General features: G+C 40.6%; 2 protein-coding genes across 3 annotated transcripts; both read right to left on the minus strand.

The window, feature by feature from the left end:
- Positions 1–176: 176 nt before the first annotated feature.
- On the minus strand, positions 177–3,196 carry LOC137730563 (H/ACA ribonucleoprotein complex subunit 4-like). Of its 2 annotated transcripts, XM_068469547.1 has the most exons (3): positions 3,056–3,196; positions 724–2,500; positions 177–441 (listed from the first exon to the last, which is right to left on the minus strand). In XM_068469547.1, exon 2 carries the CDS (start codon positions 2,495–2,497, stop codon positions 767–769), a length of 1,731 nt encoding a protein of 576 aa, XP_068325648.1. In that variant the 5' UTR covers positions 2,498–2,500; positions 3,056–3,196; the 3' UTR covers positions 177–441; positions 724–766. The 2 variants fall into 2 exon arrangements, with proteins under 2 accessions (XP_068325648.1, XP_068325647.1); XM_068469546.1 differs by lacking the exon at positions 177–441 and having other exon boundaries at positions 485–2,500.
- A 3,650-nt stretch (positions 3,197–6,846) lies between these two features.
- LOC137732885 (protein ALP1-like) lies at positions 6,847–7,821 on the minus strand (the record flags this gene model as incomplete). Its single annotated transcript, XM_068472140.1, has 2 exons — positions 6,847–6,917; positions 7,032–7,821. Coding segments are annotated over 2 exons (861 nt in total), but the record flags the coding sequence as incomplete, so codon positions are not given.
- Positions 7,822–13,425: the final 5,604 nt, after the last annotated feature.

Below are 13,425 nucleotides of genomic sequence, written 5' to 3' on the forward strand. Positions count from 1 at the left end.
TTTTTTTTTTTTTTTTTTGGGTGAAAAAAGCATCAGATGTGTGTTTCTTACAAGCACTTCAAATATATTTTCAGGATCTACTTGGATTTTTATTAAGAATTGGTTTTAAAATTATTTTCACCAAAAGTCCTTTCGGAGGGACCACGTAATAATCTCGGTCACCAAAACACAAATGAACCTCATTTGACAGAGCCTGGTTTGATGGATAATATGGTACTTGATGGAACTGAGCTAGTCTTAAGCAGGCTACTGAATTACTCATGAGCATCATCTGTCACTGCTACCGAAATGTCCTTTCAAGAGCGGTGCAACGAAAAAAAGGAGAACAATATATCGAGCTGAAACCAGATTAGGAGTTGAAGCCATACCTGCATCCATGAGTTTACTCGACTCGGACAATGATGCTGCTGAAGTTTGGGGTCACTCTGAAAGGGTAGACAACTGTAACCAGTAGCATCACTAAATTGTTAGACCCCAGAAACCATATAGCAACTGTATTTTCATTCATATTTTCCTCTTTCAGGGAGAAAGTAGAAACAAGCAGGAAACAAGTAAAATGGTGAATTGAAAATACTTGAACCAAGAAAAAACAGCCTGCAGTACATAACCTAAACTACAAAAACTAGTCCTGCGGAAAACAATTAAAAATTACACATATGAGATGAAAATTCCGAAGTCTGTTACGAAAACTCTTACTGTAGATGGAATAAAAGAAAGGCATACATTGAAAAGTTCTGCCACTCAAGGATTCTAATCCAAAGTCCCTCTAATCTTCTGCATCTGCTTTACTCCTCTTCTTTTTCTTCTTTTTCTCACTCTTATCAGCCTCACCATCACCAGCGCCGGCAGAAGCCACAGCACCATTGTCCTCAGCGTCTTTGTTTTTCTTCTTCTTTTTCTTCTCTGACTTTTCTGTTTCAGGTGAACCAGCTTCAACGTTATCCACAGTGCCATTCTCTTTGTCCTTTTTCTTCTTTTTCTTTTCGGACTTCTCAATTTCAGGCTCTACTTCTTCGCCTTTGCTTTTCTTTACAGCAACTGGAACAGGGCTCTCTGTGGGTTCCTCTAGTTTGCGTTTACGCCCCTCCTTAGTTTCCTCTTCATCCTTATGTTTGTCCTTTTTCTTCTTCTTCTTCTCCTTGTCTACGAGAGCGGTCTCCTTCTCTGCCACAGCAGGTTCAGTGTCAAGCGCAGCAGCAGTTCTTGCAACAATAGAATCCCCACCTGCAGACAAAACCACATTCCTCATCCATTCTTGCGGAGTATTCTCAATGGGCTTCCCATGCTTATCCAATTTCCCTTCGGCAATCAATTTCTTCTTCATAGACGCCCTTGGTCCCAATCCCCACTTCCTTGGGTAAGTATCCCGATCCATTACCACCCTCTTAATCTTTGCCACCACACCATGATCACAAGTTGCCATCACAGCAGTGGTCATCTCGGCAATTCCCAATGCAATGGCTTCTCCTTTGGTAGTCATCAGCACAACTTCCTCTCCAACCTCGATATCATTCTCAAACCTAAGCAGCCCTGGAATCATTAACTTGGCACCGTAGCAAATGGCATTCACTGCTGAGTCCTTGACAACCAATCTCTTATAACTGGTCAAGAGAACCTCAAGAGGCATGATGACCCTCCTCAAATAACTCTCATCCCTATTAGTGTCATAAGCCCACTGAGCATCCATGACATCATGCATTGTGACCATGTTGTCTTTCTCGCCCATAATCCCAGACCTGACCCTCCTAAGCTCCTGCATATGACCTCCCACACCAAGCAGCAGACCCAAATGCACACAGAGTGTCCGCACATAGGTTCCTGCTTCGCAAGAAATCCAGAAAACAACCAAATGTTTATCCGTATCAAACTCAAGAAGTTTGCTTTCATAGATGGTCCTAATCCTAAGCTGCCTCTTGACTGCTGATATCAAAGGTGGCCTCTGAAAGACAGCCCCAGTAAGAGATTCAAGGGCCCGAGCCACTTTGGCAACATCAGGCACAGCTGAATGCAAGCGGGCAACACAAACATACTCTTTCCCTGCACCCTGCTGGGACTTGACAAGTCGTGTGGCTCGGTCAATGCAGACAATGAGATTACCTGTAACCTTAGGATCCAGAGTACCACTGTGGCCAGTTTTCTCAACGCGAAGGATGCGCTTAATCCAAGCAACTACCTCGTGTGAAGAGGGGTTTGCAGGCTTGTCAAGATTGAGAACACCATATCGGATGTACTCGGCAAGAGGCCGCTTAAGTGGGGAGAACCCCGAGGGTAGAGGGGTGTAATGTCCAGTTCGAACATTGAGTCGGTCATAGTTTTTGAGAAGGATAGGCCACTGAGAGGTGTCCAAGGAGGGAGTTGAGCCCTGGGGCTTGATCATGAAGTCTTTGTCAAAATCGCTGTCTTTGTCCCTATGCTTCTTCTTCTTCTTCTTCTTCTCTGAATCTGTCACTTTCTCCACAGCCTCAGTGGCCAATCGGTCATCATCAGATGAAACCATTTCCTGCACATTAGACAGAACAAAATATCGCTCATTTTCTTTAAGAAAAACTCCAACGAAACACAAACAGCAGGTACCGCCAACACCAAATTGAAGTTCGCTTCTGGGAAATTTTCTAGACAATACCTCATTATTATTTTGTCTTTTGTTTTGGTCATTCATTAATCATCACTCACAACAGATGTAGATTATATGCTCAGTGATAATACCTTTCCTATACACAGGATATACAAAACATACAGAAGTTATCATTGCAGCGGCATGTTTTGGTAGCATATGAACGACCATATCTCCTACCCAGTAACTTCTAGACACACACATACATGAAACCAGACACAACGGTGATTAGTTTTCCAACTTGTTTATCTAAACAGATTACTGTTCGCATCAATCAAACCCTTTGATTTTTCCACAAATGAAAAACTATCGACATACGAAACACAAAGGAAATAACTTGAAAAGCTTCAGAATTTGTTGTACCAACACGTTAAACAAGCGCACAAATACAAGAAAATATAATTATCAAGCTCTGGAAGAAGTCGAGGAGATAAGGAGTACCTTCGATTTTTTATTCCAGCTGCTACCAAACCCTAGGGACTGAGACGGTTGAGAGAGAGAGAGTGTGAGAGAGAGAGAGGGGCCACCCCGTCCGCGGTTCTCACTCAGTCTTCGCTTTGCTTCTAAAACCCTGATCAGGGGTGTAAAAGCACCTTTTGATGACTAAAAGGACAATCTTGTCAACAGGCTCTAAGTGCTCTACGCGATACACATGAGGGTAAAGTGGATATTTCATTTCTGATTTAATTAAATTCATTAGGGCAAGCCCACCGTTGGGTATTGCTCGGGGGACAGGGGAGAAACGAAGGGCCCGAGGGCTGGGGGGGAGGGTCCAGCGTAGCCCAGCCCGATGGAAGGGGGAGGCCCGAGCTCCGGGCCCGTGGTGGATTGCCAGCCCGAGAGCCCGAGGTGGGGGTGACGCAAGGCTGACGCCAGGGTGGCGTCAGCGCATTATTTAATTTTTTTTGTGTCAGGCGCGTGCACCCCACCCGCGCGTGGGGGCGCGTCGCTGACACAAAAATCAGAAAAAAAAAATTTCTGTCAGTTACCGTTGGGAAGCCACGTGGCTTCCCACGGTGCGTTAGATCTCAACGGTCACTTTATTTAGACCGTTCGATCTCAACGGTAAAAATAAAAAAAAAAAGTTAAATTTAATATCCACCGTTCGATCTGAGATCAACGGTGGATATTAAAATGCTTTATAAAATAAAAAATAAAAAAAATAGTTTTAAAAATCTGAAAAGTTACCGTTGTGACACGTGGCACAATCTGGAGTGTTGGAATTCAAATTTTTTTATATCCAACGGCAGAGATTAATTAATTGAATAAAAATTTAAAAAAAATTGTAAAAAAATTGTAAAAAATTCAAAAAAAAGATTTGAAAAATCTGAAAAAAATTGAAAAAAAATTGTTTTTACTTTTCTATAAATACCTTCTCATTATCATCTACCTTACACAACAATTTCATATTTTCTCAACTACTTTCAATCACATTCCTTTCTTTGTCTCAAAGTTTGAATCCTTTTTTTTCAACAAAATGACCACTGGTGCAGGTACGAATTGGTCGCTTATTGAAGATGTTGCGTTGTGTACTAGCTGGGTTGAAGTTACTCATAGTTCGCTTACGGGTAATGAGATGCAGTTGCGAGAAATGTGGAGTCTTATTCATACCAATTTTCTTGAGAAAATTGGTGGGAAAAGAACCAAGGAATCGATGTCCAGTCGTTGGAAATTACTTAGCCAATCGTTTAGTACATGGAGAGACGCCTTGGCACAAGCTAGTAGTAATATTCGAAGTGGGGAAAATTACTCGGATCAGGTAACAATATATTATTTATTTGATACCCAAATTTACATTATAATTATTTGTTTGTATTATTTATTTGTTACCTACATAATTTATTATTTATTGTTTGTATTATTTATTTGTTACGTACAAAATTTATTATTTATTGTTTGTATTATTTATTTGTTACCGTCATAATTTATTATTTATTGTTTGTATTATTTATTTGTTACGTACAAAATTTATTATTTATTGTTTGTATTATTTATTTGTTATCGTCATAATTTATTATTTATTGTTTGTATTATTTATTTGTTACGTACAAAATTTATTATTTATTGTTTGTATTATTTATTTGTTACCGTCATAATTTATTATTTATTGTTTGTATTATTTATTTGTTATTTATTATTTATTATTTGTATTATTTATTTGTTACCTACATAATTTATTATTTATGGTTTGTATTATTTATTTGTTACCGACTTACATTATAATTATGTTGTTTGTATTATTTATTTGTTACCGACTTACATTATAATTATGTTGTTTGTATTATTTATTTGTTACTTATTTTCATTATAATTATTTATTTGTATTATTTATTTGTTACTTATTTTTATTGTGTAGGAACTTCAAGCACAAGCTTGGTACGCTGCCAAAACCAAAAGCAAAAATAAATCATTCAACCGGTGGGAATGTTGGAATATTGTCAAAGATTGTCCTAGATTTAGAGTTGTGCCAGTCGGTCCAGAAGTGCACATGAACAGTGTGACATCCCACATCGCCCAAGGGAGTGATCCTTAAATGTATATTCCCATCCCTACCTAGCACGAGGCCTTTTGGGAGCTCACTGGCTTCGGATTCCGTTGGAACTCCGAAGTTAAGTGAGAGGGGGGCTAGAGCAATCCCATGATGGGTGACCCACTGGGAAGTTGCTCGTGAGTTCCCAAAAACAAAACCGTGAGGGAATGGTAAGCCCAAAGCGGACAATATCGTGCTATGGTGGTGGAGTGGGCCCGGGAAGTGATCCGCTCCGGGCCGGGATGTGACAATTTGGTATCAGAGCCTAACCCTGGCCGCGTGTGTGCCGACGAGGACGTCGGGCCCCTAAGGGGGGTGGATTGTGACATCCCACATCGCCCAGGGGAGTGATCCTTAAATGTATATTCTCATCCCTATCTAGCACGAGGCATTTTGGGAGCTCACTGGCTTCGGATTCCGTTGGAACTCCGAAGTTAAGCGAGAGGGGGGATAGAGCAATCCCATGATGGGTGATCCACTGGGAAGTTGCTCGTGAGTTCCCAAAAACAAAACCGTGAGGGAATGGTAAGCCCAAAGCGAACAATATCGTGCTATGGTGGTGGAGTGGGCCCGGGAAGTTCCACTGGGAAGTTGCTCGTGAGTTCCCAAAAACAAAACCGTGAGGGAATGGTAAGCCCAAAGCGAACAATATCGTGCTATGGTGGTGGAGTGGGCCCGGGAAGTGATCCGCTCCGGGCCGGGATGTGACAAACAACACCCCTCTACACTCTACACCCGATCATGTTCATGAAGATGATGCAGAAAAAGTGCCCGAAACGTCCCTCCTTGAACAAGCGTCGGGTTCGACCCGTTATCCAATGAGGCCTGAAGGTAAGAAGGCTTCAAAGAGAAAAGGGGGTGCTTCCAAGAATGATTATGTAAAGTTCATGGAAGAACTTACTCGCCAAGGTGAATTGACTTTGGCGAGGGAAATGGCGAAAGATGATGCTGATAAGGCTAGAGAGGCAGCAAAAGCAGCAGCTGTTGAGAGAGAATTTTATGCTAATGAGAGAGAAAGAGAGCTACTTAGGCAAGAAAGGGAACATGTTAAAGAAGAAAGACGGGCTCAACAAGATCGTGAGATTATGAACATGTCTTTAGAAGGGAAGTCTCCAAATTCTAAATATTTTTGGAAGTCAGAGAAAGCGGACGTGGTGCGAAGGAGGCGTTCAAGAGAAACGATAGCAAGCCAAGGTGGTTCTAGCACCACAAGAGAAGATCATCCTAGCACCACAAATTGGTTAAGTGATGATGAATAGAGTACTTTTTGTAATCGGATCCCATAATTTTCCAATCACTTTGGGCTGTAATTTATTATTTATTGTTTGTATTATTTATGTTGTTTCCAATTTCTTGAATATTTATTCAAATTAATTTGGTAAGTTATTTATACTAAGAATTACCCTCTGCCTCCTTGCTTTATGCCAATTGTGATTTATTATTGTTTAAGCCCACTGTAATATTTTCTTTTATTGAAAAAAAAAAGTGATTTTCTTCTTATAATACATATACTAAGAATTACATAAACATAAACATAAAAAAATTACATATACTAAGAATTACATAAACATAAACAAAAAAAAATTACATATACTAAGAATTACATAAACATAAACATAAACATAAACATACTAAGAATTACATATACTAAGAATTACATAAACATAAACATACCAAATTCAAAAAAGCACACTAAATGAACTTAATTATCTTCAGCTTGTTTCAATGCCCATTGGTGTTCTATCAAGTCAATTTGTCGGGCATTGTGCATGTCTGGCATTTGAAATGCAGTATATCATTGAATGAGCCTTTCATTGTAACGTCCATCCCTTTGTAATGGCTCATGTTGCACGGGCTCATCGGTGGCATCATGAGCACAATATATACGTGTTCTTGAATTATTCATCGGGTCTGCCTCATATTCATCAACAGCTTCATAATCGTACTCATCTTCCACAATCATGTTGTGAAGAATGATGCACGTCATCATGATGGATCGAAGCGACTCTACATCAAACAATCTGGCAGCACCCCTGACGATCGCCCAACGAGCTTGGAGGATACCGAAACAACGCTCCACATCCTTCCTGCACCCCTCTTGACAGCTTGCAAAGTGTTTTTCCTTTGCACTCCGCGGACGTGGCACTGTTTTGACAAATGTTGACCATCGCGGGTAGATGCCGTCAGCTAGGTAGTATGGCCCGTCGTACATACGTCCGTTGACCTCATACGTAACTTTTGGTGCCTTTCCTTGCATGACATCGTTGAACACTGGGGATTGGGCAAGGACGTTGAAGTCATTTTGAGCTCCCGGGACCCCGAAAAAGGCGTGCCAAATCCATGTATCAAAAGATGCCACCGCCTCCAGAATGATACTTTTTGCTCCTTTTCTGTCCTCGTAAGCGCCTTGCCATGCACTTGGACAGTTTTTGCACGTCCAGTGCATACAATTAATGCTTCCAATCATCCCAGGAAAGCCACGCATCTCCGCCTTCTTCAACAGCCGCTCTAAGTCCATGTGTGTAGGTTTGCGGAGGTACTCAACGGTGTAGATAGATTCGATTGCTCCGCAAAACCTCATCAGGGACTCAAGAATGGTTGATTTCCCCATCCTCGTTATCTCATCCACTTGGTCTGCAGATGCTCCATATGCAAGCATCCGCAAGGCAGCAGTAATTTTTTGCTCAGGTAGTAGACCCATAGCACCAAGGTTTGCGGAGGTACTCAGCGGTGTAGATAGATTCGATTGCTCCGCAAAACCTCATCAGGGACTCAAGAATGGTTGATTTCCCCATCCTCGTTATCTCATCCACTTGGTCTGCAGATGCTCCATATGCAAGCATCCGCAAGGCAGCAGTAATTTTTTGCTCAGGTAGTAGACCCATAGCACCAAAAGCATCTTTTTTTTTGCACAAAATAAGAATCATGGTTGCAAACAGCAATCATGATTTTGTTGAACAAATGTCGTTCCATTCTAAAACGACGTCTAAAGTACGTATCAGGGAATGCACTATTAGGAACAAAATAATCATCCAAGAGTTCCATACCTCGTCATTGCCTGCTTCTATCAAGGTTTCCGGAACGGCTGGGCCTGCAGATCTGAGCAGCAGCTTGGATGACTCGACGGGAATGTGAGGCTCTGCCCTTTCTTACTTCGTCATCTCTCTTTTGACGCTCCTCATCCTCTTCCCTCTCATTTCTTACCCCCTGGTGATTGAACATTGCTTCTGATTCGTTAAACAATTCTTCCTCTTCCTGATTGAATTCCCACATCATCCTTGAGGAAGAAGAAGAAGACATTGAAAGAAAGAAACAGAAACTATGAATAATGATACAGATTTTTGTGAATAAGGAAGCAGAAACTATGAATAATGATAGAGATCTTGAGAATTTTGGTGTGAGATTTGTGAGGATGGATGGTGGATTATATAGAGGATTAAGAAAGTATTAGGTTGTGCATAATGCCACGTGGCATGCCGTCATTCGTTACAAATCTGATGGAAATCTATCCTCAAAGATTGTGAACAGATTATGACACGTGGCATGCCGTCATTCGTTAAAAATCTGATGGAAATCTATCCTCAAAGATTTTGAACAAATTATGACACGTGGCGCGACGTGATTGGTTAATAATCTTATCAGAAATCCATCACCAATAATTGTATTATTTTGTATTATTTAATAATATTTCGGATAATGACACGTGGCGCAACGAGAACGATTAAAAATCTTATCCGATATTAGAATTAAAATTATTTTGTATTATTTTATAAATAAAAAAAATACTAATATTTTATTGACTATTGCCAGGGCTATTGAAGTGTAACGGTGGAGATACAAAATCTATTGCGAGGGCTACTTACTGTTCATTAAAGGCAATTACTGTTCATTAGGTGGATTGAATAGTGCCAGGGGGGAGGGCTCCAATGCTGGAATTGCTCTTAAATAAATTACTTAAGTCTAAAATTGGAAAAAAAAAAAAAAAATTTAAATGCATTATTCATCTTGACTGAATTGGGGCTTCATTTTTACTTACTCACCATTTTGTCGTCGGCTTTTTGGTTTTGAGCCTTTCTTCACAAAAAAAAAAAAGCGTTTGGGCTGGTGCATTTTGGGCCCGGAGTGGGCTGTCAAGTGGGTGGGGAAATTACCCTTTTGCCTACTTCAATCCAGATCAAACGGACATGATTTGGGGGCAGTTCGATTGTAACGACTCGTCCTTAATTATACGAATTTTCAGAATGTTGAGGGTAAATTGGTAATTTCACGTTAGGAGATATTTTCATGTTTGTCTTTTATGGGCTGGTTTTGTGTGCCATGTGGGACCCACATCCCACTCAACCTCTCATCCTCTCCCCGTGTCCTTCCCCCCTCCCCCTTCTCCCCCTCGCCCAAACTCTCGACACTCTCTTCTCTTTCTTTTCCCCCTCACTCTCTCAAACTCCTCCTCCTTCTCTGTCGAGCCGAGGCCCAAGACCCCCAACTTGCCATACTTTTCAGCATGCATCACCAACCACCACCATCTGTGGGCCTTCTTTCTCTCTCCTTCCCTTTTGCGACTCTCCTTCGTAAGCCTCATTGTCCCTCTCTCCTTCTTTATGAAGCACAGCAACACTGAGCCTAGCATACCCCTCTCACCGGCTAGTTCCACCATCTCCAACTAGAAATTGCGAGAGTGACAAACCAAGTTTTTCGACGACCTTCGAGCGGTTTTCGGTCAACTTCGGCCACGGAACACCAGTGGTATATTTCTATTCCTCTCCTCCGTAGCTTCAAATCCATATATAGGATGTTGGTTAGGGTTGCAATATGGAGCTAATCGAATTCTGTTTTGTTTTCCAGCCATTTTTTGCAGAAACCAACCCATTCAAGGCCTGAAATCAGGTCAATCCAACTTGCAATCCAAAACAAGATCTGACCCTATGAGCCAACCCGAATGGAATATTCTCTAGAATATTCTTTAGAATTTCGACGCCTTGAGTCCGTTTTTAGTATTTGTTTAGTGAAAATTTGAATTTTTAACGTAGTTGGCCGACTCGATGTCTCAGTTGACTTTTTGGGTTGACCGTTGACTTGTCATGAAATTTGCCTGGGACCCCTCTTAGCCTAATTCAATGCCCTGATTCCAAATTTGGGCTCCGTTTTCCCAAATTCAATCATTTTAGTAGGGTTTTACTAATTGGTCCCTTTATGTGCTTAGATGCGTTTGTTAGTGGCAATCATGTCCTCTCTAATTTGCACGGCTCCTCGGCGACGGAGTATTTGTGAGTAGACACCTTCTTAAATTGCATGATTTTTATTAAATACTAGACTTGCATTCATGAAAAGCATGATTTCATGATTTCATGTTTTACGCATTATTTATGATGTACCGAACTTATGTTTTATAAAAGGTTTACAAGCTATTACTTTTATGCCCTACGATATATGATGGATTTAAGGATATGAATTTATGGTTTCACATGATTGATTTATTATAGTTTATGATAATGATTTGAGCTAGAATGCTCCTATTGATTTATGATATGATGCTCGAGCTTTTGAGCTCCGATGATATGATTTGGAAAGATTATGTTTATGTTTTCGGTGCTTACTTAGTGGGTAATCATACAACAGATATACACAACACGAGTATGTATTTGTCTATGGCCATAAGACACAATTGGATGAACAGTGAGATATTTACGACATACTCCTAGCTTTACTAGCAAAATCAGTGTCAGACAACTTCACTAGCCACAACTAGTGTCAGTGTGTTATGTATATATCTTCTCTAGTGTAACCCAGAGTCGTACAACTTCACCTTTGGGTGATGGGACCTACCATGTTTCTTTAATGACATAACTCAGTGTTGTACAGCTTCATCCTCGAGTGATGGTTATGCTTTCGGGCGACTATGATTGACACATCCCGACCGAAAATAGGGCGTGTTGGCCGTCACGTGAAGGTGACGTAGCCATGTGCACGGTGCGGAATCAATATTAATATAAGAAATGCGAATAAATAAAAACCAAACTAACTAGAGCACTAAATAAGATAAGGTGCAAGACGAAATAAGTGTGAATTCACAACCAGAGTATAAGTAGCCTAAGTGCAGTCCAACAGGACAAATACTAATTACACAACACCAAAGGTAAACCTACAATGGTGATAATCTGTCAGAGTTGCCGTGGATTCCTCGCAAGCCACCAAAAAGCACTCTTAACTAGAACCTGGAGGGGCACAAAATAGAAAGTGTGAGTGGGCAAAAACAAAGCTTTTCAAAACCATTTCATTTATCAAAGATTGTAACCCCTCGCCGTAAAACCTGTATAATTTCCCAGAAAATAGAACACATATTTATACCACAACCATGCTCAGAATAGCAAAATTCATAAATATGCCATGTCAAATATCTTAGCAATAAAATTTGTAAGCCAGGTGATATAAATCAATGCAAATGATATGTCAGCTGGAGTCACCTAACATGACCTGTATGGCTGAATCTAGAGCTCATCCATCTAGCCGGAGTCACCTAACGTGACCTGTACGGCTCAAATCCACATCTCAACAAATATACCTGCACACAAGTCAGAACCACCTAAAGTGGTCTGTACGACAGGACTGTGCACCTTACTTGGATCCAAGGTGAGCATATGGTGCGGGAGGTCAAAATCACATGAAGAACTGTTCCCTAACTCTGGGCGGGAGCACTAACATCGAGGTGCAGGTTTATGAGCTCTCAACACATCTCACATAATCATCAAGTAACATAAACAATCTACAACTCACCTGGTACTTACCTGAGCGTCCACTGCGTCAAATCACAATATGCACACTATATTAATTCAATGATCTACGTATAAATCAATACGCATGGCATTTCTAAACATAATTTCATTTAAATCGATTTTCTGGGAAAAATCTCAAGTATATAGGTATATACGGAAAACCAAAAGCCCACTCACTGATATGTGGAAGGGTTGTAGCCCCCAAGCCTCGATTGACTGTGCTCGTCCTGAGGGTAGGTCTTACCTATATGCGAAACAACTATATAAACGTTAATTTAAAGCACATAAACGAAACTAGCTAATAACTTCTCATACATTGCTCAAATGGGGTGTTTGAATATACCAACGTGATCTACTCAACACCACAAACATCCCCATATTTTTAAAATAATTTTTGGACCACCCATGCGCCGGCAAGGGCACAGCCAGACGCGCCCCCACTCTCAGCCAACCTGACGGAAACTTAACTACCGCTAGGAATATTTCGTGGAATATTCCGTTAAACATACTTGACACCTTTTAATCGCCGTTAGGAATATTCCGTTAAAGTTGACGAAATATTCTCCTTTCTTCTCCTGTGAATCGCCGGACTCTGCTGCCGGTCGTCGTTTGTATCACCGGAAACTGGAAAATTTTCAAAGCTTGATATCTCCGCCATTTCTCAACCAAATTTCATAAAATTTGTCTCAAATTGAAGCTCTATACGAGTAGAACACGTTCTTACCTTTCAAAGGTCCTAAAACCAACGGAAAAATGGCCGGAGAAATCCTTGAAAACCGGCTAATCCTGTAAACCCATAACCAAGCTCATTTCGACGTCCAAACTTAACCAAAACTAACCTAACATGCTACAGAAGACTAATGATTACCTTTGTAATTCTTAAAATCTGGTATAACCTCGACGATCACGTCGAAGCGAAATCGACTCCTCGTCGGAGTTCAAAGTTCTGGGGTTCTCGAGGTCCTTACTTCGCGTAACTCGTATGTACAAGTTCGTGCGACCACGAGGGAAGTGATGGTACCTTCCAAACACTCGATCCGTGAGAGTAACGTAGGTTAGGAGGTTGGTCAACCAGTGTACGGATGGAGAGAGTTCGAGAGAAAGAGAGAGAAAGATGCAGGTTGCACGTGTGTGCGAGTGTGTGTATGTGTGTTCAGATTGGGCACCTAAAAACCACCCTAAGCTCTAATTGGGTTGCATGCCAAATCCATACAAAACAATACCAGTTTCTAAATGGATCCAACAAGGTACGATATGAAATAATTGGTCCCATTCCTTAGCCCAATAACACACATCACACAACGTTCAAGGGCAAAATAGACATTTCACACTGTCGATAAAAAAATAATTCGGGACGGGCTGTCACAATGATACCCCTAGTTAAGTACATTGTTTTATGATTTACGAGTTATTATTATTATTACTATTATTATTATTATTACAACTATCATTATTATTATTATTATTATTATTATTATTATTATTATTATTATTATTAATTACTAGCATAT

Source organism: Pyrus communis, chromosome 4 (assembly GCF_963583255.1).
Source record: "Pyrus communis chromosome 4, drPyrComm1.1, whole genome shotgun sequence".
NCBI lineage: Eukaryota > Viridiplantae > Streptophyta > Magnoliopsida > Rosales > Rosaceae > Pyrus > Pyrus communis.

Coding starts and splice junctions, on each gene's coding strand:
- LOC137730563 (XM_068469547.1), bottom strand. CDS start 2,497: ATGGTTTCATCTGATGATGACCGATTGGCCACTGAGGCTGTGGAGAAA.